Source organism: Crinia signifera, chromosome 1 (genome assembly GCF_055691185.1).
Source record: "Crinia signifera chromosome 1, ASM5569118v1, whole genome shotgun sequence".
NCBI lineage: Eukaryota > Metazoa > Chordata > Amphibia > Anura > Myobatrachidae > Crinia > Crinia signifera.
The window spans coordinates 156,562,445-156,589,447 of NC_139217.1; the positions used below are offsets into that span (position 1 = coordinate 156,562,445).

The 27,003-nt window shown below is 46.9% G+C and overlaps 1 protein-coding gene across 11 annotated transcripts in view; it reads right to left on the minus strand.

The window, feature by feature from the left end:
- TEX15 (testis expressed 15, meiosis and synapsis associated) overlaps positions 1-27,003 on the minus strand; it is an 86,861-nt gene that overhangs the window by 34,887 nt on the left and 24,971 nt on the right. For 3 of the 11 annotated variants that reach the window (XM_083175016.1, XM_083175054.1, XM_083175006.1), the window contains exons 2-6: positions 22,347-22,428; positions 19,947-20,054; positions 6,615-6,780; positions 3,786-4,023; positions 1,309-1,446 (exon numbers count right to left, since the gene is read on the minus strand). In XM_083175016.1, coding sequence (XP_083031142.1) covers positions 1,309-1,446; positions 3,786-4,023; positions 6,615-6,780; positions 19,947-20,046 — 642 coding nt within the window. In that variant the 5' untranslated portion in view covers positions 20,047-20,054; positions 22,347-22,428. Of the gene's footprint in view, positions 1-1,308; positions 1,447-3,785; positions 4,024-6,614; positions 6,781-19,946; positions 20,055-22,050; positions 22,109-22,346; positions 22,429-26,607; positions 26,745-27,003 lie in introns of those variants that run through there. The other 8 variants (XM_083175032.1, XM_083175011.1, XM_083175040.1 and 5 more) reach the window with 6 other exon arrangements.

Sequence of the window (27,003 nt, forward strand, 5' to 3'; positions counted from 1 at the left end):
GTCCCCTGTATACAGCAGTCTGGGGAACACAGCTCAGATATGAATACAGTCAGTGATAATATCCGGTTATCGCCGGCATTTTGCAATTCTCTTTGCTGAAGCGCAGAAAGAGGCGGGAGAACAACATATGACGGAAAGGGGCGTGGCCTTGTTTCGTCACAACAAGTACCAAAGGATAAGAAAAAAATGGATTAGAAATTTCATATGGGCCCTGTTATCGATACTAAATAATTAATATTCAATTAGGATAATTTCATTAAGTCTGTGTATGTAACATGTGTAATATGCACAAGTAAAATGCATTCCTCAATGTATCAGCAGTTTGGTCACCCTCAAAGGGCCGGTTGTATCTGTAGGTCCCCCTGTATAATTATAATGCCATGACACCACAGGCTGCTCCCCCTGTATAATATAAAATGAATACCATGACACCACAGGCTGCTCCCCCTGTATAATAATAATGCCATGACACCACAGACTGCTCCCCCTGTATAATATAATAAAAGTAATGCCATGACACATAAATGATTATACAGGAGGAGCAGCCTGTGGTGTCATGGCATTATTATTATTATTATTATACACGGGGACACCTCAGGAAACAGCAGATATATATTTTTTTTTTATTGTGCTGCTGCGGCTTCCAGCTTTTCTTCACTGCTTGCTGCGGCCACACTGTCCCCGACTCCCGGTCCAGCTTCCCTGCCTGCTCCTACTTCTCTACAGATGCATGGGCGGGCGGCGTCATCGTCATGACGTCCCCACCCAGTGTCTGTCACTGCCGGGCATCAGAGGGAACAGGCGGCTGGGCCCTCCTCCATGTAGCTGTGGAGGCCGGCGGCCATGTTTCTGTAGCCGCATACATATGTGCCTACAGGAACATGGCCGCCGACAGTGGAGGAGGCGGCCGCGGACGTGGACGCGGCCCGCAGCACTCCTGTTTTAGACACACTGCCCCTGCGCGGGCCACATGACGAGGTCTGGCGGGCCAGATTTGCCCGGCGGGCCTTGTGTTTGACATCCGTGCTTTACATGTTCAGCTGAAAAAGGTTTATTTTGCATGTCAATATCTTTATGAGAGCTAAAAACTCACACTGGGGTTGATGTATCACGCAGTGGAAAAGTGGACCAGTGTAGAAGTTGCCCACAGCAACCAATCAGCTTCGACCTAAAATTCTATAAAATGGATTTCATACATTTTACCGCAAAGCTAATTTATTGCTATGGGCAATCACCACCTTCCAGTTTAAGCAAACACAGCAACAGCAAACATATTTGTCTTAGCCACTAGGGGAATAAAGCTCATACCAAGGAATTTGTAATCTGCTCATCTAAAGGATCATTCCATTGTGGTGCTTTTTTTGATATGTGACTGTCAAAATTTGGCGTTGGATCCAAGGCTACTTTCATTGCAGTATTAATTTTCTTGACTTTACCACACAACACCTAGATAAAATTCAAATATTGTGTTACCATTTATAATACATAAAGGCAGCCTGGTAAAGTGATAAAGTGGAAGGTGATAAAGCACCAGTCAATTAACTCATAACTGTCATTTTTCAAACAAAGCTGATTGGCTGGTGCATTATCACCTTCCACTTTATCACTTTACCAGGCTTAATACATCTGCCCAATAAATAGATAAACACTACTTAACTGGAATTAAAAATATACATAGTTCTGTAACTAAATACAAATATATTGAATATAGTCAGAAAAGTACAGTTTAAGAATGTCTCAGAAGGTCAACATTGATGATGCCGATGTGGTTAAAATGTCAACATATGAAATGTCAACATTTACATTTAGAATAGGTTTATAGTTAGGGCTAAAGTTAAGGACTGAGGGGTGAATTTATGAAGCTTGGAGAAGTGTTATCTATCCCCATAAAGAACGTTATGAGCAAGGTGATAATGGTTCAGCCAATCAGCTACAATATGTAAATTGACAGGTAAGAGCTGATTGGCTGAACCATTATCACCTTGCTCATAACGTTCTTTATGGGGATAGATAACACTTCTCCAAGCTTCATAAATTCACCCCAGAATCACAGCAAAAAACGTTATGTTGACATAGCACTGGTATCCACAAGCTGCATGATGGTGTTACAACCATGCCACATAGGGCCTTATTCTAATTCACTCTTTCTGACAAAATCCTTCTTAGATGGACAAAACCATGTGCACTGCAGGTGGGGCAGATGTTACTTGTGCAGAGAGAATTAGATTTGGGTGGGGTTTTACTTCAAAGTGAAATCTATATTGCAGTGTTAAAATAAAGCAGCCAGTATTTACCCTGCACAGAAACTAAATAACTCACCCAAATCTAATTCCATCTGCCCCTGTTACATCTGCCCCCCTGCAGTGCACATGGTTTTGTCCATCTAAGAAGGATTTTGTCAGAAAGAGTGAACTAGAATAAGGCCCATAATGTATGTCGATATAGTGATTGACAAAGCCTGTCAGAAATATCGGCCATCGGTATTCAATCCTGGCAGATTGCAACCGGGACTCCTCTCATGCAAATTCCACTTTGTTTAAAGTCGTATTTGCACTGTCGAAAACTTTTCAACTATCGGCATCGCTGATCCACGGAGATTCTGACTGTCAGAATCTATTCCGTCAGACTGAAAAATGGACCAGACATTGAATTGTTCGAATGTCAATTTGACTGCATCTGGTCGGAAATGCCTGGCGGAAATATCGTCCGGGATTGAATTAGTATTGGTACTTATTTGCTCACTTAGGCTTTAAACATTACATATTGACCTCTTTTATTTTTAAAGAGTACCAGTTGTTATTATGACAGTGCTGTGAACATCAGTCTACATCTGGGGTAGCCAACTCCAGTCCTTGAGAGCTACCAACAGTTAGGGGGGTATTCAATCTTCGGGTCACGGCAGACGAGCTTGCTCACCCGCCATGACCCAGTCCCATTCTCGGTCAGCTCGACCGAGAACATGCAGGCGGGATTCAATGTCCCACCTGCAGCGGGACGAGAAGGGGGCGTGGCCGCGAGTTGCGGCCGGGAAGTGACGAGATGCAGCCGGCAGCTCGTCACTTCCCGGCTGTTCTCGGCAGAACGAGCCCGACAGCTAGAGATGTCGGGCTCGTTCTGCCAGGAAACCCTGTTCAATGCTGTCGGGGAAGACAGCATTGAATAGGGCCCGTCGAGCATCTCCCCCACGGGAGATGCTCGACGGCGATTGAATATCCCCCTTAATGTTTCCAGATCTCCTCACAGAATCACAAGCGAAGCAATTAGATCCACCTGTGGATCTTTTAAAAAATGTTAGTGAGTAATGAGAGCACCTGTGCAGCAGCTAGGTTGTCTGTAAAATGTGAACTGTTGGTAGCACTTGAGGACTGGAGTTGACTACCACTGGTCTACATGGTAGTGTAATAAAGTTTCCATGTATTATAACAATGGTTTCCTTTGTTTATAGAAACTTTTATACACCCAGTTCTCTGTAATTAGATTGTAGAATGCAGTGAAGCAAATACAGAGCAGTACTTAACAAAGAGGACAGCTTGCGGCTCACGGTGAGAGCAGAAAGCTGAGAACAGTGGCACTCATTCGTGAAATAGTTTTTGAAGATAAATCAGCCAGAATCTTATTCAATTATAAGTAGATTTCTTTTTGACACGTATAATGCACTTATACTTTATAAAACTAGTTTCACAGCTGAGTTGCTTTCACTGTGATGGCTTCTAATATAGCTGTTCTGTTTTACAATATATCATACATTATCATTAACTGTTTTAACAAAGTTGTGTAATATTTACTTTAAAAACGACCACTACGTTGGAAGACATATTTCTCCGATGAGCGACATTCAGTGCAACATCAACATGTCGGAATAAATAAACTCCCATTTCTGGATTGCCCAGCACCTTTGTTGCAATATTTTCAACCGTTAAACCATATTTAGATATAGCTGGTGCAGCATCGTGTGATACTGCCAGGAAGCAGAACTTTTCCTCTAGCTCTCTTCCATGCCTTCCAAGTTCTTTCATTTCCATTCTGAAAAGCAATGCAAAAATGGGTCTCACTTGTTATATATACGAATAATGAGAAGATACATGAAAAGTATTATTTCTGGGAAATTTAAAGCTGCATGAACCTTACAAAATTCACATAGCAGGTTATTTTAACAGTGGTAAGCAATAAGAAACAGGTTAATGTTATATATACCATATCATAAAGTTTAAATATATGTTTAGGACTGGGTACACATGAAATCCAACAGATTTTATCATATAAATTGTTAGATGTTTCTAAGTCCAGTGATTGTGCTGAGCAACAAAATATATGGGTCACAAGGACACTTCAATGGAGTCCAACGCCACTGTTTCTGGATTCCATCTCATGGGGTCTAAGGTCAGGCAGCAGCTGGAGCAATGCTGGGGATTTTGGCAGGTGGCATTTTAGGCAGTGTTGGAAACAGATTATGGCAATGCTTGGGATTGAGACAGGGGCACTGATGTGGGCAGGCCGCAGCTTAGGTTGCGCTGTGAGAAGGTAGCAGTTGAGATACAGATTGAGAATGGCATGCAGGACTTGCGGTAGAGAGGATGTATTGTAGATAGCTACTTGGACAGTACTTAGGGCAAGATGGGCTAAGTAAAGATAGCTACTGGCCAGTGCCTGGGATAGGGTTGATAGCAGCTGTGGTAATGGCAGGCAGTACTGGGGAGTAGAGAGCGGGTGTAGGGTAACTTAGCTTCTGGGGCAATAATGGGGACAAGGAGAGGGTTACACAGAACTGGGGTAAGTGTAAATAGCAGCTGAGGCAGTAGTTACCTCTTTACTCCAGCTAGTCCCCGGTCTGGTCACTGTTGTCGATCTCTAGCTTGAGCTGCAACTCCAGCTTGTCCCTCAGCACCCGTGTGGAGCTGGCTGAATATGTTGAGTATGGAGAACTGCTGGAGGGGCCCGGGACCACCAACATGATAGAGCAACAGTACAGGTGCTGACGGCTGTAAAGTTGCAGGGTGGTTGATAGAAATGGAGTGCAGATAAATGGGGAAGAGCATTATAAAGGGGGAGCTGGATTCTGAGGAGGATATCCGATGCAGGTCAGAGCGTTACTGCAGATTCTATTACAGAGCGGCAATGGCGGCATACTGGCAGGGGAGGGGGGGGGGGGGGGGGAGAGCTCAGGTGACAATTGGCTTGGGGAGATGTTGCCAGCTGGAATTGGTAGAGACGACCAGAGGTCGGTGTCCTTCATTGCCTGTATCGCATAATATACACTCACTCACGTTACTCTAACACTTTTTGCAATTTGCTTTTATATAAAAACAGCTGGAAAGAAAAAAATAAATCACCTGTTGTTTCCTAGGCACTACATATTAGGTGTAAATTTACTAAAGCTTCTAAAAATGAAAAGAGGTGACGATACCCATAGCAACCAATCGTATTTTAAAATGATCTAGGGTACTCTTTACCTAGAACGGCGTGGGTAAAAAATCGCGGGCATCGCGGTCATCGTATGCACATAAAAAACGGGTGCGACGCGATGCCCGCGATTTTCCCATAGGGATCAATGTTAAAAGTCAGATTGGACGTGAACCCGAAGCGTGGCGAGCGCTGCGAGCCCGCGAGGGGCGGCGGTACGCGTCCTCCGACCTTTTCATACCCCCACTATCCACGTCAGTGTGGAGTTGAGAATAGAATAGTGTGGCGAGCGCAGCGAGCCCGAAGCGTGGCGAGCGCAGCGTGCCCCGCGAGGGGACGCGGATACCTGTGAAGCCCGCGTAGGGCCGCGTTTACCTGTGAAGGTATCCGTGTCCCCTCGCTGCGCTCGCCACACTATTCTATTCTCAACTCCGCGCCGACGTGGATAGTGGGGGTATGAAAAGGTTGGGTTCACGTTGATCGTGGGGTGGCGTTAACAATTGTGGGGGCCATTTCAGACTTTAGGGTGACTATTTGGGCTCTGTGGCCCATTTAACATTGTTTCCTATGGAAAAATCACGGTCATTGAGGCATTGAACACTAAAATCGCGTCCAATCTGACTTTTAACATTGATCCCTATGGGAAATCGCAGCCATCGCGGGCATCGCATCGCACCCGTTTTTTAGTGCATACGATGGTCGCGATGGGCGCCGTTCTAGGTAAAGAGTACCTGATCTAGGATTCAATAAAGAGAGGATAGACCAGTGGTCAGGGAACTCGGTCCTCATTACCCCACGCAGTGCATGTTTTGCAGGTCTCCTCACAGAATCACTAGTGAAATAATTAACTCCACCTGCGGACCTTATAATATGTGTCTGAGTAATTAGTACACCTGTGCATCTGCTGGGTTACCAGCAAAACATGCACTGTGTGGGGTAATGAGGACCGAGTACACAGTGATTTTTAGCTGAAACTTGGGTGTTTTGAGTGGCTTTCAGCTCAAAATCGCCCAGTGTGTATGGTCCTTTAGTATAAGATTTCTCAGGTAAAGCAGAATAACCACAGGATGCGTTTGCATCTTTATTTATACAAAATCCCGATTTGACTTATTTAGTTCTAAGCCATATGTATCAGAAAAAACTTATTTGGTTATTAGACATTTGGGGGGGGGGGGGGGGGGATTGTAATGAAAATGAACTGTAAAACTAATTACCTTTTTTCAAAAAAGTTTTGCTCCAAATCATTATTAATGACAAGCTTCAGGTCAAAAAAATTCCACGATGACTTCAATTCGCAGCCCATATTTAGCCTTTCCTTATCGAAAGTATCCATGATTTCACCAAATTCTCTTCGGTTTGGTGTGCAATGGACAAAACAAACTAAAATACATTAAATAAATAAATAAATAAAACAAATATATATAAATCTCAAAAAAATCAAGACATCAGCAGCGTTATAAACTCAACCCCATTACTAAATAAAATGCAACAATTTTAATCACCACAGAATCTACCTCTGGGTGAAAAGAGCTACAGGAGCAGGTTCCTGTCTTTGTCCCGGTGGCCAGGGTCGGATTGGGAACCAAAAGTGGCCCTGGAAAATTTCTGGAAGTGGCCTCATGTGGGCAGCACCAAATCAAAATGGGCAGGGCCAGCATAACAGTAGGCAGGGTTACTTCATCAGTATACCTGCGAACTTGAAGCTGAAAGATGCACGGGTTTCTACCTAGTCACGGGTGTTGCACAGAAGCAAACAATTTTGCCGCGGACACTGCAGAAAACAGGGATGATTACTTTGGATACATATAATTAAACATATGTATATGAAGTTTTCAGCCCATGTATAATTCTGAACAATGTAAGGAGGAGGGAGAGCACCTCTCAGGGAGGAGGAACATGTTTATGAGCTCACCTCCTTAAGGGGTGTACACATGGGGCGATTTCAGACCCTTTTCTAAGGTATCTGACTAGATCACCTTCGCTTGCCACAACTTTACTAAAGGTAATAGATGGTGGCGTGGACACAGGAGGGTAGAGGCATGGACCCAGGGTGGTGGCGTGGTACACTGAGTGGCACTGCTTTATCTATATCAAATTCCTTTGCCCCTAAAGGTGGTGAAAAACCCCCACTATATATACAGTATATACTTATTTATTTTAAGTACAGTTGGAGCCATTTTCATTCAACCCAACTATGTGGCATGTCTGCCCGTCTTGACGCACCATTAGCTGAAATATGCATGCTTGACACTTGCGCACCACATTTGCGGCAATGGGACATGCAAGCATGTGAGATGCTAGCGTGTCCAAATCTTGGCGCGTTGCTGGGCTGAATGAAAACGGCGCCATCTGCAGATACAAATGCTGCCTCATACACGCACTTGCACTTACTGTAAATATTGGGACTCAGAGCCTGAAAAGCAGCAAAGCAACAGCAGTATTTGTGGTTGCTCAGTGTTGTGACTAGACATAATTAGTCCCCTCCATTGCGTTTTACCGCGATTCTTGGGCCTGTGGGGAGGAGCCATATTAAATTACAATTGCATTATTTTGGCTTTGGTATCACCCCACAGGCCATCGAATCGCGGTAAAATGCTGTGTGGAGCACGGCGCTACGATTCTGGGTTGGAATGCATTAGAAAAAACATTTGTGGTCAGGGCCGATGCTAGGGTGTTCTACGCCCTCCTAGAAACTTTACATTTGCGCCCTCTCATACTTTACAAAGGGACCGCACACACAAAAAAAAGATGTGTGGTCTCACAAGGAAGGGGCGTGGCCACACAATAGTACACTCATTTCAAATTACGCCACACCGTTCACCATCTTATTCACATTATATAGCACCAGTGCCATAATTAGACATTTTGGTGCCCTGTGCCAGAAAGTGAATTTGTGACTGCCCCACTACCACAGCGAGAACTGGGAGAAGGGGCGTGGCAACGTGACAGTACCAATAACACCGTAATGCCCATTACACATTATGGCACACATGGTACTGCCACACAGTACTGCCTATTTCACATTATGCCACACATTGTGATGCGCTAACACATTATGCCACACGCCGTAATTCCCCTATACAATATGCTGCACACTTTAATGCCCATATAACATTATGCTATGCGTAATGCCCCAAGTACTCCTGTTATACACATAATGCCATCAGTAGTGTCCCTTACACAATGGCCAGAGAAGTGCCCAATGCAGTATGTCTTGTCCAGCCCTGAGTCCAGCAGAGGCACTGAACTGATTTTCAAATATGGCACCAGCTTTTGAACCAATCAGAGCTCTCAGTCCAACAGCCAATCAATAACTGCAGCTGCTGGACCACATGATGTATCCACAGTGCAAAAGGGAAAGGCACCACTGGCACACACCTAGTTATTGCCCTGCACAGCACCTAGTGCCCTTATTCACATTACGCTTCACATTAGTGCCCATTACACAAAATGTCAACAGTAGTAGTGTTGCTTATACATAATGCCCACTGTTGTCCTCAGTAGTAGCGCTGACTATACGTGACGCCCACACCAGTTGCTGAAAGTCTTAGCGCTGATTATTCATAACACCCACACCAGTTGCCGACAGTAGTAGTGCTGCCTACATGTAGTAGTGCCTACAGTAGTAGCGCTGCTTTTAATTTATGTCCACGCCAGTTGCCGACAGTAGTAGTGCTGCTTTTAATTAATGCCCACACCAGTTGCCGACAGTAGTAGCACTGCTTTTAATTAATGTCCACGCCAGTTGCCGACAGTAGTAGTGCTGCTTTTAATTAATGCCCACACCAGATGCAGACAGTAGTAGCGCTTCTTATACCTAATGCCCACACCAGATGCAGACAGTAGTAGCGCTTCTTATACCTAATGCCCACACCAGATGCAGACAGTAGTAGCGCTTCTTAAACCTAACGCCCACACCAGATGCAGACAGTAATAACGCTACTTATACCTAATGCCCACACCAGCTGCCAACAGTAATAGCGCTTCTTATACCTAATGCCCACACCATATGCAGACAGTAGTAGCGCATCTTATACCTAATGCCCACACCAGATGCAGACAGTAGTAGCGCTTCTTATACCTAATGCCCACACCAGTTGCCGACAGTAGTATCGCTGCCTATACGTAAAGTCCACACCAGTTGCCGACAGTAGTATCGCTGCCTATACGTAACGCCCACACCAGCTGCTGACTGTAGTATCGCTGCCTATACGTAACGCCAACACCAGCTGCTAACAGTAGTATCGCTGCCTATATGTAACGCCAACATCAGCTGCCGACAGTAGTATCGCTGCCTATACGTAACGCCCACACCAACTGCCGACAGTAGTATCGCTGCCTATATGTAATGCCCACACCAGTTGCCGACAGTAGTATTGCTGCCTATATGTAACACCCACACCAGTTGCCGACAGTAGTATCGCTGCCTATACGTAACGCCAACATCAGCTGCCGACAGTAGTATTGCTGCCTATACGTAACGCCCACACCAACTGCCGACAGTAGCGCAGCCTATATGTAACGCTCACATCAGTTGCCGACAGTAGTATCGCTGCCTATATGTAACGCCCACACCAGTTGCCGACAGTAGTATCGCTGCCTATATGCAACGCCCACACCAGTTGCTTACAATAGTTTCGGAGCTTTATTCACAGGATCCTGATGACGGAGTGTGAATAAAGCTCCGAAATGTAGATTTAAAACTCCATTTGTACGTGTCTTCTTGAGAAGTGAGTGCCGCCCTAAGGAGGTGATTGAATTTTGGAATCCCGGCTGTGGGAGACCAGGGAAGGCACCATTGAAGCTGGAGAAATTGAGGCCTGCTGGCCAGAATTGTGACAGACAGATATATATATATATATATATATATATATATATATATATATATATATATATATATATATATATATATATATATATATATATATATATATATATATATATATCTATATCGGCACTCTGAGACTTCATTAGATTTTTAAGTGCTTTTTATTGCATGTTTTATTGAATGAAGTCTCAGAGTGCTGCCCCTGCTACAACCCTGTCTGGATTGCCCTTGGCATCGGGAAAGCACCAGAGCAAGCCGCACGCTTAACCCTTGGAGTGCCGGATCCTTCTGTGTATATATATATATATATATATATATTTTCATATATTCTGTTGCAGGGTCCGGCACCCTAATAGACAATAACTCAGCTACCGGGGTGCCCTCCCACTTACAGTATATACACAATTGAGTATCCAGGGATACAGAGGGGGCGGCACTCGAACGGATTTGTAACCAAGAAATAAATAACAGGTCCACAACTGTGTGTGATCTGACGTTTCGGCAAGCAAATGCCTTTATCAAAGACGTCTTTGATAAAGGCATTTGCTTGCCGAAATGTCAGATCATCTATATCAGGACAGGCCAACCTGTGGCTCTCCAGATGTTGTGAAACTACAAATCCCTGCATGCCTTGCCACAGTTTTAACACTCCCTTATAGCAAAACTGTGGCAAGGCATGATGGGATTTGTAGTTTGACAACATCTAGAGAGCCACAGATTGGCCAGGCCTGTAATATACATACATACACACACACACACACACACACACACACACACACTGTATAGATGATAGCCATGTAATTCCTCCAGTACTATGAAGCCCTCTCTAGTGTTCCCGCTAAGCTTCTTCTGTAGGGGGCCACGCCCCGGACCATTTTTTAGACTTCTAAATGTGCCCTGCCCCTCCGCTGCCCACTTCCACGCCGACATGCCACCAAGGACTGTATTATCTGTGGCTGTCAGCTTTTTCAGGTGCCCCTGACCCCTACTGTGACCCCTCTGCTGAGAGCGGCGTGTCAGTGCAGCAGGGAGCGGACCGAGGAGTCCAGTGGCTGTCAGCCACTGCACCCCCCCCCCCCCACACACCACGCTGACACTCAGTGGCACCTGGGGAGGGAGACGCCCGGGGAGCTGCAGCAAGAAGTGTCCTAACCTTCCCATGATGCTGCCCATGAAATGCAGGTGATGAGCCATGCCAGGAATTTGGGAACAGGAGCCTGGAAATGGAGGAGAGGGCTTGCAGGCCAGAGCCGAAGGAGAGGAGCCTTCTGCTGAGAGGAATGGGTGACCAGGTGAGGAGGCTGGCTAATTAGGGGGACAATGGCAGCAGGTATGAGAGAAATGCAGTTGGAGCAGGGTGGGTAGGCTGGGTGGAAGATTATGGGGTATAGGATGCTGGCATGAGGGGAGATACTGCTGAAATAGGGAAGGGGTGGGTGGGGAAGCTGGCTGGCAGATTAGGGGGGTATTGGCAGCTGGCATCAGGATAAATGCAGTTGGAATAGGCTGACTGGCATATAAGGGACATAAGAGGCTGGCATGAGGGGAGATGCTGTTGGAATAGGGGAGTGAATTGGGAGGATGGCTGGCATATTAAGGGGCATAGGAAGCTGGCTTGATGTGAGAACCTTCTAGAATAGGGTGGGGAGGCTGGCTGGCATATAAGGGACATAGGAGGCTGGCATGAGGAGAGATGCTGCTGGAATAGGGGAGTGGGTGGGTAGCTGGATGGCATGAGGGGAGATGCTACTGAGATAGCCTACCACAGGTTCAGGACTTTATTAAAACTTTGCCTGTGGGTAAAACACCAGGACCCCAGGGTCTGGGGGCAGACTATTATCCATTTCATTCTTTTATGTCTTAGTTGATGTTGTTTTCCTTATATAATTTTATTATTTCAGGCAATAATTACCCTTTCAATTTTGCCCGTATAATAGTCATTTTGAAACCAAAAAGGTCACCACACTGGTCACTTTATATCGTCAGTAGTGGTCAGTTGCAATACTGATAAGGCGTTCAGCAGAGTCACATCTGTTACATGAATTTTTGCTTTTCAAGGTTTTGGGCCTTAGGGGGTGATTCACGTTGGCTTGGCCAGCAGCGTACGTTTGCTGCTTGCCGAGTGGTTGGACGCCACCCGCCGGGCAAGCAAACTCGCGCCCCCCCCCCTACACGAGCGAACGGCCGCTTGTTGCATGCGAATGGATGTGTAAACTTTTAGCTCCTGGACGAAGACGAGGTGGGTTGCTGATTTCCTGTGAGGAAAGTCCTCCAACAGGAAAGGCAGGGGATGATCTTACCCAAAAGGTGATTTAGAGCCCATAGGGATGTTGAGGGCAAGGTGCAGTCCGGAAGTGCTCCCTGCTAGGCTCCAAAAAGCATGCACTGGGTAGGGTTCCTAAGTCCAGATAAATGAGTCATGGATTGCTTTATGCGTTTCAAGCCTGTAATGGTTTTCCCCAAAGCCTATGAAGAAGAGCCATTACAAATTTGAAACGTGTAATCCCCTGCTTTTCCTGGTGGATGACTTTCCTTACTTGTAATGTTTATGATGATACTGTATGTGCCTATTGTTTTATGTTTCTAATTTTATATTCTTTTTACCATTCCATTTTTTTTTTAAATTGTGCACCTGTGGGTTATCACCAATTATGTCAGTTTGTGCCTAGGTGATTCACACCAAAGCTGCAATAGGGAATAGCGCTGTGAAGTGGCACTCGATTCTTGCTATATTCACTGTTTTAATACTGCCTTTAATGCCACTGTATTGTACATTTTTATATTTTCTTCCTTCAATCCCCCACTGTATGCTCTACCTCTACTAGTTACACACCCTGCCAGCAGCAACCTATGCTGTGCACCTCATTCAGATGGCTGCATGTATGGATTCTCCATTGGCAGGTTGCACTACATGGGCAGTATTCACAAATACTCGCTATAGCGCATATTTAACCCCAAATTGGGGACCCGGTCTGTGTTTTAAAAAATGAGTAGTTCCCCGGGGATGCACTCTGCTGCGGCCAGTGTAGAGGTGTCAGATTCAGTCAGAAGCAGCCGTGGCTGCCATTCTGATTGAGCCATGTGCTGAGTTCTGCAGCATGGCTGAGCAGGACACCCCGGAGGACCCTGCAACTACAGACGCCGCTGCTCCCCCATCTACTGCTCCTGATGCCGGCTGCTGCTACCCAGCACCGGCCGCTCCTCCCACGCACCTCCAGAGCGCTTACAGAAGAGAACTTTAACCTCTTGCCCTCTCACCACCCATTACCTCACGCTCTCTCACCACACGTCACCTGACTTTCTCACTAGGTCACCTCAGCTCCTCTAACCAATGTCACATAACCCCGTCACTTCACCTGCTCTCACTACCCGTCTTCTCACCCCTCACACTACCTGTCACGTAACTCCCTCTCGCCACCTTTCACCTAACCCCCTCTCGCCATCTGCCACCTAACCCCCTCTCGTCACCTCACCTCCTCTCGCCACCCGTCGTCTCACCTCCTCTCGCCACCCATCAACTCGACTCTCGCCACATCACCCCGTCACATCACCTCCTCTTCCTACCCGTCATCTCACCTCATCTAACCCCCTCTCGCCACCCGTAACCTCACCCCCTCACGGACACCTCGCCTCCTCTCACTCCCCATCAATTCTTGCCACCTAACCCCTCTTGCCACATATCTCCTTACCCTCCATCACCTCACCCCCCTCTCCCCACCCGTCAACCCTCTCACCCTGTCATATCACTCCCTCTCGCACCTCTCTTTTTCTCCTACCCATGCTCTTTCCTATTTTTCTCTCGCTTTCAGTCTTCTTTTCCCTGACCTCTTTTTCTCTCCCCCAGCCCATCTGTCACCCTCTCTCTCCCCTGCTGTCGGTACTTGTGTATTATCAGGGCGCCCGATTTTTTCATCGTACGTTAAAAAAATTGCGTTGCATCGCATACAATCATATCGCATGCGATGCGATTGGACCAGATTTTTATTTTTACAGGCACCCAGATGCCTGATTCCTATGTTAAATCCCCCCCCAGACCCAGATTTTTGATAGTAATCACCCATCAGGGTGGGTGTACAATGTTAAATGGCCCCCCATTGTTAATGCCACCCCACTATCAACGCCAACCCGAAGCGCGGCGAGCGCAGCGAGCTCGCGAGGGGCGGCGGTATGCGTCCTCCGACCTTTTCATACCCCCACTATCCACGTCGGCGTGGAGTTAATTTTATATAGTGTGGGGAGCGCAGCGAGCCACCGACCCCGAAAAGTGGCAAGCCCCACGAGGGGACGCGGAATACATGTGAAGTAATACGCGTCCCCTCACGGGGCTCGCTGCGATCGCCACGCTTCGGGCTCGGTAGCTCGCTGCGCTCGCCACACTATATAAAATCAACTCCACGCCGACGTGGATAGTGGGGGTATGAAAAGGTCGGAGGACGCGTACCGCCGCCGCTCGCCACGCTTTGGGTTGCCGTTGATACTGGGGTGGCGTTAACAATGGGGGAGGGGGCATTTCACATAGTTATCACCCATTAACATTGTAATCAGGCATCAGGGTGCCTGTACAATGTAATATCGGGTATAATCGCGTTGCATCGCATGCCACTAGTTAAGGCATGCGATGCGAGGAGATATTAAAATTGTACACTCCGCCTGGGAAAGGCTCAAAATCGGGTCCAATCGCATGCCTTAACTAGTGACATGCGATTCGATATATCGGGCGCCCAGATAATACACAAGTACCCTGCTGTCTCATCCTTTTCCCGCTTCCACTGCTCTCTCCGTTCCCCCTCTTACTCCCCACATCTCACCTCACTCTTTATTTCTCTTTCTTCTCCTTCTCCCCACCTCTCACCGTACACTTCCCCTCTTTCCTCCCTCTCTCTAACAGTCCCCCCTCCCCTCTAGCTGGCCCTGTCTCTCCTGTGAATCCTTTCTCTCTGTCTCTAACCCCTTTCTCTCCCTGACACTCTCCTTTTCTGACAACCCCTCTCTCCCCTTTCTCTCACTATTGCTCCCTTCTTTCTCGCTCTACGGAGGAGGCAGACGGGAGTAAAGTGGAGGAGGACCCAGCCGGGACAGGCAGGCGCACCGCCACGGCACCCCAGCATGACCACCAAAGGCAGCGACCCCACGGTTCCCGGCTGTATCACCTGGCCACGACAGTGAAGGATTTCCAGCCTGCAGGCCCCAGCCGCTGTCCTCCAGCATGAGCGAATTGCGAGAGCCCATCCACCACCCACCCAATACTCCAGGCAAAACACAGTGGCGGCCCCCCTCCCCATGGTTACACTATCGGGGGCAGCAGAGTGGAACTCAGCCCAGAGGGCCCAAATCCAGACCCAGGCCTCACTGACTTGCTCAGAATAACCAACGTGCTGATTGGATCACCTGTCCTCATGTATGGGTATTGCTGGTGTCTTCCGCCCGGCGGCACCAGGACCTGCGGCGTCACTTCCACCCGGCTGGGACGCAGTACTCCTGCCTGGCCGGGGATGCCAATGTAGGGAGCACAGGCACGCACTGAGCCACCTGTTGGTAATCTTAAATACAGGTTGGCTGGGTCCTCAGGCGGCAGCTGATTGGCTGGACTATCCCTCTTAAGGGATCTGGCCCAGCTCAGCCCCGCCCCGCCGGTGATATTGCTATTGGTCCAGTCACTATCCTGTCCTGATCCGGTCCCGTCCTGATCCGGTCCAGTTCCGGTCCAGTCCTGGTCCCGTCCTGATCCCGTCCTGGTCCCGTCTTGATCCGGTTCTGTCCTGGTCAGCATTATTTTGTCGTCCAGTCTTGCCAAGTCGCTCCTGGCGTGCGCTATTCCATCTGGTGCTGCCGGAGTGCGCAGTCTGTTTACGTAAGTGCTGGTTTGTTACCTTCTTTATTTTAGTGAGCAAGCTGCTCTGTATTCTTGGTTATAGTTTTTGTCATAGTCCTGCTCTCCGTGATTCGGAGAGGCCCACGGCTGTGGGTTCACGCCTGTTTTGTGGTACCATCAGTTTTAAGTGTATCCACTGTTTTGCTTTGGCGTGTATTCGTTTGGTGGCACCCCGTTATTAGTTTGTCCGGTGCCTGTGACTTGGTCACACCCCCGTTCTTGGCCTGGTGCAGTTAGCCAGGGTGTCCTGTCCAGTTAGCGCCTGTTAGGTAGATCCTCCTCTTGGTCCTATCTCTGGCGGTCACCGTAGACTTGTAACATCTTATAACCTGGTTGCATCGGGGGCGGAGCGGGCTTAACTTGCTTCTTCGAACGCGGCGACTACAGGAGAAGCCTAGCATTCTGCAGTCTACAGTCACCTGCCCGAGAAGGCCAATAGAGTTAGAGTAGGGTGCGCAGTGGCCGTCCTATACAGCGGTACCGGCTGAGGGCTCAGCTCACCACTATCATACGCACGTGCCCGTCATGTTACTCCAACGGTGGGTCCACACCCAGAACCGTTACAGCTGGAGCCTGGGCTGTTATGTGCTTTGGGGACTGTGTCTGGGAATGCCTGATATAGACTATATATCATAGTGCAAAGCTGTGACCGTTTACCCAATACATGACTTGGGTCCTTGTATGGCTCCCACAGTGTAACATTTGTAGTGTGCCCACCATGGCTGCCTTACCTGGTACACTCGTGGATAGGATGAAAAATACATGGGCCTGACTGTTGACCGTATTACAAGCGTTAGAATGCTGCAATCAAAACATAGGCGCAGTCACAGGGTAATCCTACGTAGTCTCCCCAAGATGGCTACCTCAACTGGTACTTTTCATGATTGGAATACATTACCCATAATGACTGAAACCACCCTGCTATACAAAATTCTTTGTTAAATGTGTGTTTTTTTTTCCTGAAAATCGACTTTGAGTCCTGCTGGAGAAAAACGCTATATAAATAAAATTATTTTTATTATAAGAATATTACCTTTTATGCAATAGGATGTAATATAGGGCCTGATTCAGCCCTGACTACTAATAGGAGAATTAACAATGGACTGTGAGGAGAATTCCACTGTCAAGACAGAAAGAAAAAAAACGCCCCTGCGAGAGAATTGCATGTGGATCGCTAATCACTATCCACTCATAAAGCTATATGCAATTCCCAAACCATTAACCTCTTCTGGTGGTATGCCTGGAAATTTCTCGGGCTGAGCTGCGCTGCAGAAGGGGGCTCTCCCTAGAAATTTCCGGGAATGCCACAGATAAGAAGTGTGCACCAGGGGTGCCTTCACTGGCGTGCACACATCCCTTGCGTCGCCCCCCCCCCCCCCCAACACCGTAATGCCCATTACACATAAAGCCATCACTGTATTGCCCAAACATAAAGCCAACACCGTAATGCCCATTACACATAATGCCAACACATAATGTGCATTACACATAATACCACACACCATAATGCTCATTACACATAAAGCCATCACTGTAATGCTCATTACACATAATTTTACACACCGTAATGCCCATTACACATAATACCACACACTGTAATGCCCATTACACATAAAGCCATCACTGTATTGCCCAAACATAACGCCAACACCGTAATGCCCATTACACATAATGTCGCACACCGTAATGCGCATTACACATAAAGCCATCACTGTAATGCCCATTACACATGCCACACACCGTAATGCCCATTACACATGCCACACACCGTAATGCCCATTACACATAAAGCCATCACTGTAATGCCCATTTCACTTAATGCCAACACTGTAATGCCCATTACACATAATGCCAACACTGTAATGTCCATTACACATAATGCCAACACCGCAATGCCCATTACACATAATGCCAACACCGTAATGCCCATTACACATGTCGTCACACACCATAATACCAATTAAATATAATGTCACACACTGTAATGGCCATTACACATAATGCCATCGTAATTCCCATTAAACATAATGCCACACGTAATGCCAATTAAATATAATGCCACACACCGTAATGCCCACTACACATAATTCCAACAACATAATGCCCATAAAACATAATGCCACACACCGTAATGCCCAGTACACATAATGCCAATACCATAATGCCCATTAAAAATAATAATGCCTATAACATATTATACTATATAACTGCTGCTTACCTACATGCTCATTATCAAAGGAACGTCACTTGTTGCCAGGGGTTACATGCTTCATGCCAGGGGTTTCATTTCTGCCATGGCCCATGGGGAGTGATATTTCTTGCAGGGGGGAGCCAGGGTACATGCATGCACCAAAGGATTCATTTCAATAGCGCGCCAGCGCTACCCGAATCTGTACTTCCGGGTAGCGCTGGCAGCGCTGTTCTCTTCTGACAGACACTAGAGATATGGCAGTACCTCTAGTGTCTGTCTCCTCTAAGGCGGCAGCCATTTTTGGAGAGGCCGTCGCCTTAGGCTACTCTACATTCATGCGGCCGGGGTTTGCAGGACAGGGAGGCGGCCGGCGGCAGGGACGGCTGCGGCAGCCGGCCCAGCCAGTAAATAGTCAGACCGGCCTGGGGGGCATGTGGCACTCTGCCCCCCGGCCCAGCCTGCCCCTGTATGGCGGATCTCCACTGCGGCTGCCAACGCTAGGCCCCGCTCAGGAGCCCTCGGGCACCTGTACCCACGAATGCCCAAGAGCGCATGACACCACCCCCCCACACCCCCCCACACCAGGACAAACCTGCCCTGGTAGGTTTGTCCTGTCCCAGGAAAACCCACCACTAATGGGGTTCAAGAGTTTTTGTTGCCTGTGCAATAGTGAGTAGGAATGAGGCTTCCACTAATCTGCGACAGGGTGGGAAGTGGTCATCACTTACAGACCCTCCTTAAAAACGCCTGAGCACACCTGTGTTGTTTCAGACATACCCAGAAAACAGCAGGTTTCCACCCCCAAATGGAGGCTTACTGTCAGTCAAATAACAAGGGGATCAGGTTTATTATCGGTACTTGTTTCCTATCTGGGCGCCCGCTAAGTTAATTGCGCACCATGCTATTCTCCGTAGAAAAATCGCATCGCATCGCATCGTACACATACACATAGAATAGTGTGGCGAGCGCAGCGAGCCCCGCGAGGGGACGCGGATACCTTCACAGGTAAACGCGTCCCTTTGCGGGCTTCCCAGGTGTCCGCGTCGCCATGGACACCTGGGAAGCCCGCGAGGGGACGCGTATAACTGTGAAGGTATCCGCGTCCCCTCGCTGCGCTCGCCACACTATTCTATTCTCACTCCACGCCCTAGTGGATAGTAGGGCATGAAAAGGTCGGAGGACGCGTACCGCCGCCCCTCACGGACTCGCTGCGCTCGCCACGCTTCGGGTTCACGTTGATGGCGGGGTGGCGTCAACTACTTTTGGGGGGACATTTCAATGTTCAGGGGTGTTTTTGGCCCATTTACTATTGTTCCTATGATAATTTGGCTAAATTGAGCCATTTCACATTGTTTCCTATGGTAAATCGAATCGTATCGCATCGCATCGTTCAATATCGTGTATGTGTACGATGCGATGCGATTTCATTACGGTGCCGTACGTAGAAAACCTGGGCGCCCAGATAGGAAACAAGTACCTTATTATCTATACGCATTTTCAGTTACTATTCACTTTAGCGCATGTGCGATGCATATGCTACGCATACACAGTCAATCGATAATTGCTCCACTGGCGAATTCTGTTTAAAAACTGTGTACACTCTTATATTCCAGTCCTATAAAATATATTAAAATATTAAAACTTTGCATACTAACCTTTTTCACTGTCTCTTTTTATCTTAGGGATGGTAAAGTTATGCAGAGGCTTATTTTCCGCATGCTTCGCTCCAAAGGGAGCCTTTGCATGTTCTTCCATGTTATCTGCTTTAAAATAAGAAATTTGTGGAGTTATCAAAAATTGCCACATTTTTCTGATTATGAGAACGGGTGCATTTTGTTGACTTTGATACTACAATGACAATACAGCATATAACTAATAAAATAATGTAGCTTTGATGGTACAGGTCGAGTATCCCGTATCCGGGCATCCATTATCCGAATTATTCCGAAAACCGTGGTTTTTGGAATCATTCGAATAATTTTTTTATTTCCCCCCCCTAACCCTCTTTTCATACTTACCAAGTCCCAGGGCGTCCACAGCAGGCCTCCGGCATCTTCTCCAGCGGTCCCAGGAATGCATTGCACGAGTGTGTGTGCGTGCCGGTGACGTCACCGGTGCGCGCGCACACCCGCGCATTGCATTCCTGGGACCGCTGGAGACCAAGAGAAGATGCCGGAGGCCTGCTGTGGACGCCCGGGGACTGCGTGGATGCCGAGGGACCACCAGACACCATCAGGGGACAGGTAAGTATGCCTTAAAAAAAATTATTCCAAAAACCGAAAAATTCCCCTATCTGGAATGCTCGTGGTCCCGAGCATTTCGGATAGGGGATACTCAACCTGTATCATAAAACATATTTCAGTTAGTCATAGAGGTTTGGATACTTAGAAAGACGCATTTGATTTATGCTCAAACATAACTGCTGAGAATCAGAAATGGTAAATCAAGGAAAAAAACAATGTCCAGTCTGACTGAAGGCATCAAGAGAGACAAGAACAGTAGAAGTTAAGCATAGGAGATTCCAATGAGCTAAGGGAGACATGCCCAGGCACACTAATAAATAAGTCATTCTACTTGTAAGCTTCACTGAATCATTTGTCTAATATCTATTTGATTGGTTAAGGTGAAGGGAAGGTCTTTTATTTCCTCTACAATAATCTGTTATTTTTTCAGTATATCCGCTGATAAAATATGATAATAGTTCATATGAAACATTATCTAATAAAAAATGATTACATTTTTTTCTGCTTTGTATAATATGCAATTTATCGAAGGTGTGAGCTCCAACCAAGCTTCTCATAATGACATGAAGATGCTGTAGAGATTGGATAATAATCCACTCTTAATGGTGCCTATACACATGTGAGATATGGCATGCGATCCATGCAATTTTGATAAATCCAAATCACATTGATGGCATGTGTCACCCGAAGCGATGCGCGGGCCCGCCAGTCAAATTTCACTTCGGTAGATATTATTATTCAAAACACACGGTGCCTATTGCACTGTGTATGAGCACCATTAACAAATTAATAAAATCATCCAACGAAGAGAACGTTGCTTCACACTTTAAACTGTTAAATTCCACATTGTATTAATAGGGTAGCAGACAATACAATTTAAGCCGTCAATTTACTAACCTATCATGCTGCTAATCCGATGCCTTTAATTGTACATTTGTTAGAAATAAAGTCGAGAAATGTTTGCTTCTGTGCAGAGGCATCACTTACCTTAACAACACCTGGTGTGGTAATGGAGACCATCCGCGCACCATAGGGCTGCAACATGAAAAGGGGTGTGGCTTTGCAGGAGGGGCATGGCTAGGTATCCTGACACCCGATTCTGTCAATCCAGGGGTCTGGGAGATGCTGGGCTGCCCCAGGAGAGTACTGTGGCTGTAGAGCTGGCTCCTACACAGTGATATGAGCTGGGTGCTGTCACTTATCTAGTAGGAGGTGCCCACTTAACAATTGAATCACACCCTAAGAACTTAAATGCCAGCTTTATTCCAATTCTCATTTAAATTGTGCACTATACAAACAAACAGGCTAGGCTGTCTGTAAAGTTTTCAGTTACTACTTCTACTGCTCCCTTCAATTTCAATAAAACCAGGCGCCCATTACTTTTACCCCTATATTGGACATCCTTTTGTAGCTGTACACTAAACTCTATAAAACAATTTTTTTTTAACCATTGTGCAATGACTGCTGCTACAGTACATAATACAGTAATAATAATTAATCTATTATTAAAGTGGACCTGACTTGTTCTTTCCCTTTGCTGGAGGCCTGGGAACTACAAGCGATAATAGTTTTTCCTGCGGCTCACACACTTCTGTAGTAAAAATATCAGCTAAAAACTGGCGAGAGTGGGATTACTGGCTGCAAACTCCATGCTTCAGCATCATTGGTGGCATGGAACTCCCATAGGCTCCACTAAGAGTAAAAACAGTCCATTAAAACTAACCGTATAACTGGACACTGCTTTAAGACACAGCAAGTATCACTGCATCATTCTAATTGAATTAAGAATATGTAGAATAAAGTAAAGCGTACCTATATTTAGTGTAACGTCAAAATGGTCTTCACTGTGGTGTGATCATAGGCTGAATATTAACTCATGGCTGCTTAAACATGTCTGTAGGTTAAACAAAACGGAATAGGTTACTGTCAAGTACTGTATAACAAATATGTGGACAAATGTGTCAACTCATAGCACAAAAACACACTTTACAAATGTGTCCACATACATCTGCACATTAAGCAGCACTTCTAGTAGCGTGACTTAGTAGGGATGAGCGTCTATTCTTGCGAGAGAGAGATAGTGTGTCAGGGAGAAAGCGAGAGAGACAGTGCCAGGTAGAGAGACTGTCAGAGAGGGAGGAAAAAGAGAGAGAGAGATACTAGGGGCAGAGAGAGACAGCGATAAGGAGAGGTGAGTGAGTGTTAAGAGAAAAAGATGGACTGGGGGAAGAGAGCAGGGGAAACAGAAAGAGAATAGAGGACAGGGGTAGAAAGATAGAGTAAGGGGAGAGAAATAAAAGGAGAGACAGCAGGGGGGGAGAGAGAAAAATAAAGAGAGAAAAGGGGCAGGGAGAGAGTGAAAAAGAAGAGACTGGGCGATGAAAAAGAGAGGGGTGAGGTGATGGAGGGCAAGAGGGGGTGTGGTGTTAGGGTGAAGTTTATTATAAAACAGGCTGAGAAACACGAGGCTATGTCCAAAAAAAATGACCCTCGCCCCCTGGTACAAAACTGATGGTGTGTACACACGGTCAAATGTGCCTTAAGATGCGATCCACGATCTGATCAGATCGGGATAAGATCGCAAGGCACATCCGATTTGCATACAAGTCTGACTATATAGTGCAGATCTGCAATATATAGTCAAGGCAGACAAGACTTTCTGCCTTGCGATACGTGAACGCGCATCGGGATCACAAGGGTTAAAACCCTATATCGTCAACATCGGAAGGCAAATTGTACCTATAAGTGTGTCACAGCTCATCAATTACACATAACGCACAGCTGCTGTGTGTTGTTATAATAACCAGCAGTAGTGCCCACATACCGCTCTCACTCTATAAGAACAGATCTTTGCACATTTGCCTCATACAAGATAAACTCCTACTCTAGATGTGTGTGTATTGTTCCCGTGATTAGAATTGTTATATAAAATTAGAAAACGTTTTTTGAAGCTTCTCATTGCTTTAGACCATTACAAAAAATGGTACTTATTTCCTAGCACGGCGCCCAACTCGTTGATTGTATGCTTAAGTTTAAGGCACTTAAGGCATACAATCAACACGATGGACCCGATTTTATGTCAATCACCAGCTAATTTGCCGGTGAAAGACAAAATCGCGTCCATCGCGGCCCCTAATAAGGTGCCGCGATGCGACCGACGCGATCATCCCATAGGGAACAATGTTAAATTATTTTTAAAGTGAACATCAATACGATCAACCCGATTTTACATAGGTGACAATGTGAAATGGGCCAATATGGCCCATTTCACATTGAATATGGTTAAAAAGTATGTTTAATGCCCCCCCCCCCCCCCCATTGTTAACGCCACCCCACTATTGACGGCAACCCGATGCGTGGCGAGCGCAGCGAGCCCGCGTGGGGCGGCGGTACGCATCCTTCGGCCTTTTCATACCCCCACTATCCACGTCGGCATGGAGTTGAATTTATAAAGTGTGGCGAGCGCAGCGAGCCACCGCGCCCAAAGCGTGGCGAGCACAGCGGATACCTTCACAGGTATCCGTGTCCCCTCGCGGGCTTCACAGGTATCCGCGTGCGCTCGCCACGCTGCGGGCTCGGTGGCTCGCCACACTTTATAAAATCAACTCCTCGCTGACGTGGATAGTGGGGGTATGAAAAGGTCGTCGGACGCGTACCGAGCCCGAAGCATGGCGAGCCCCGCGAGGGGACGTGGATACCTGTGAAGCCCGCGAGGGGACGCGGATACCTGTGAAGGTATCCGTGTCCGCTCACCACACTTAAAAATCAACTCCACGCCGACGTGGATAGTAGGGGTATGAAAAGGTCGGAGGACGCGTACCGCCACCCCTCGCGGACTCGCTGCGCTCGCCACGCTTCGGGTTGGCGTCAATAGTGGGGTGGCGTTAACAATGGGGGGGGCATTTAAAACATATGGGGAGGGTTTGGTATTAAAATGGGGGGTTTGGGGGCTTTTTACATTGAAATCAATGTAAAATCGGGTCTCAGGGACCATTTTACATTGATTCATTGATTCCAATGTAAAAATCGGGTCGATCACATCGCATGCAATTTGGTTGGCATGCGATGGACGCGATTTTTCCGACCCGATGGATACATTCAAAATCGGTGGCGCCGTGCTAGGAAATAAGTACCCAATTTATTGTTTAACCACTCTTGTGCATTGTATATATGTGCACTTTCACTGTATGTTGTTTCATCATTTAAGCTGCAATAAAATACATGTTGAAAAAAACAAAACAGATCTTTACCATGGATGCCCTGCAAATATATTATGGAGCAATTTGAACTCTACTGTTCTGTACTTGTCTGATGAAACTAAGGGCCTGATTCAGTCAGTTGTGAAATCTGCCGAAAGTACAACTGCCTGTGTTACTCTGTGGGGGATGGGGGTGTCACCCAGCAAAGGGCAAGCTGCTCTGCTAGCTGCATCCATCCCTGTGATGTGCCCATCGCTAAAGAGCAGGATTGAACCTTCGAACATGTGCATTTGGATAATGAAATACTAGGCAGTGCTACGCAGCAGATGGCTTAGATGCTGCCCCTGAACCTCCGCCTTCATGCTGCCCAGTCCAAGAGTCGCCACATTGCCTACTCACCGAGTTGCCCACCTGCCTGGATGATTGTCCAATCACCGAGTTGCCTGACTGGCTGACTGCCCACCTGCCGAGGTACTGATTGCCTGCCCGAGTGCTGAGGATCCGTATAGAGGGAGCAACAAGTACATGCTGGTACGGGGAAGGGGAATGGAGATATACAGTAGAAGTACTGAGACAAGAGACAGAGAGAGAAAAGGACTTAAGGGTTGGGGGAGAAGAGAGATAAGAGAGAGGATGCTGCTGTCTGTCACTGCGAATCCCTGGATTGAAAAAAATGGTCCAGGATTGGCATCCCTAGTGCAAGCTCTTCACTCCACAGTAAAGCGCTTGCACATCACTGGCTGCCCCCTGGTAGTGCGGCCATGTTTAGGGTCGCATGAGCTGCATGCCGTGGGCCAGACAAGCCTGCATCTTGTGTGCCGCTCCCAGAAAAATCTTGGGCCTGCCATCATGAGGCAATCCATTTTTAATTGTCATGCTTGCGCAGATCTCCGAAAATTGTGATCTGCTGAATCAGCCACCTATCGCTCGAAGTCACCCAGCTCACAGCTCCTACATATTACTCAGGAGCCACAATTATTCACATTTTTTTAAATTACTGCATTTGCTCTGACAGCAGAGTTCCCCCTGTTGGGTGTACCAGGGCATGACCCAGGACAGGTTGCTGGTATTTGATGCCTGGGCACCTGCCCCCGCCAAATTGCATAAAGCGACAAAGAAGAAGAATTCCAACGCTTCGTACCTGCCTCTCCAAAGGGCTGAGCAGCCTCCTCCCTGGATATCAGCGTGATCGTTAACTTGTCAGAGCCACAGTGTGTGTCACTCATTAGTGTCTGTGACCTGCACCCAGAATCCCATCCTCTCCGCCCCTCTTTCTGGTGTTCCACGTTTCTCTCGACCCCAACTTTCTTAGTGCTAATGGTGAGCGGTGGTGGAGAGTCAAAACCCTCCTCATTTTATTAAATGGAGTGACTCTGAGCGGGTGTGCTGGTACTATATATATCACTGTATGCCTGGGTGCCACCCGGAGTGAGAGTATGGATAATGTGATAGTGACACTGTGGTCTAGCAGGGAGGGGCGATGCGGCCATATTGTTGAAGACATCGTGGGATTGGTCACATGGCCTGTGACACATCAGAGGAGCCACAAAATTGGCTGCAGCACACGTGCCCACGAGTACTTACTCATTTTGTAAAGATGGGTCTTTAATAAAGGGTAAAATACACACTACAGTACATATTTGTGATCATTGGGTATGCCTATATTCTGTGTGCAATGATGGCTGAGTGAAATTGAACTATTGCATATGGGTTACACAAGTTTCTGCACACTACAGCATTTTGCCATTATCCGAATGACAGTCAATAGTTCAACACCATATGGTCGAAAAGGTCAAAAGGTCAACACAAGCATAGGGTTGACGTGACTATGGTCAACATGAGTTTTTTTCCCCTTCATAATTTTCTGGATTTACCATCCACTCGGGCTCCGGCTGGGAACTGGTAAAGTGTGCCGAGCGCAGCACTAGCAGAATCAAGCACCTGGCTCACAGCTTTGTGAGTTATGCGAGGAGACACTGTACACTGATTAGGGGTCCACGTGCTCAGGTGTTCTGACAATGATACAAAAAAAAAAAAAAAAACAACAAACAGTGAGAAATGCATGTTCACCTTTTCATGTAACCTTTTTCTTGTGTCAACCTTTTCTATGTCGATATTTTTCCAATGTTAACCTAGACATTGTCAACCTAATATACCACATGCCATTTTGCTAACAAGGGGGCAGATGTATTAAGTTTTAACAAGAGATAAATCCAAGGGTGATAAAGAGAGATAAACGTCCAGCCAATCACCTGCTAACTGCCATGTTA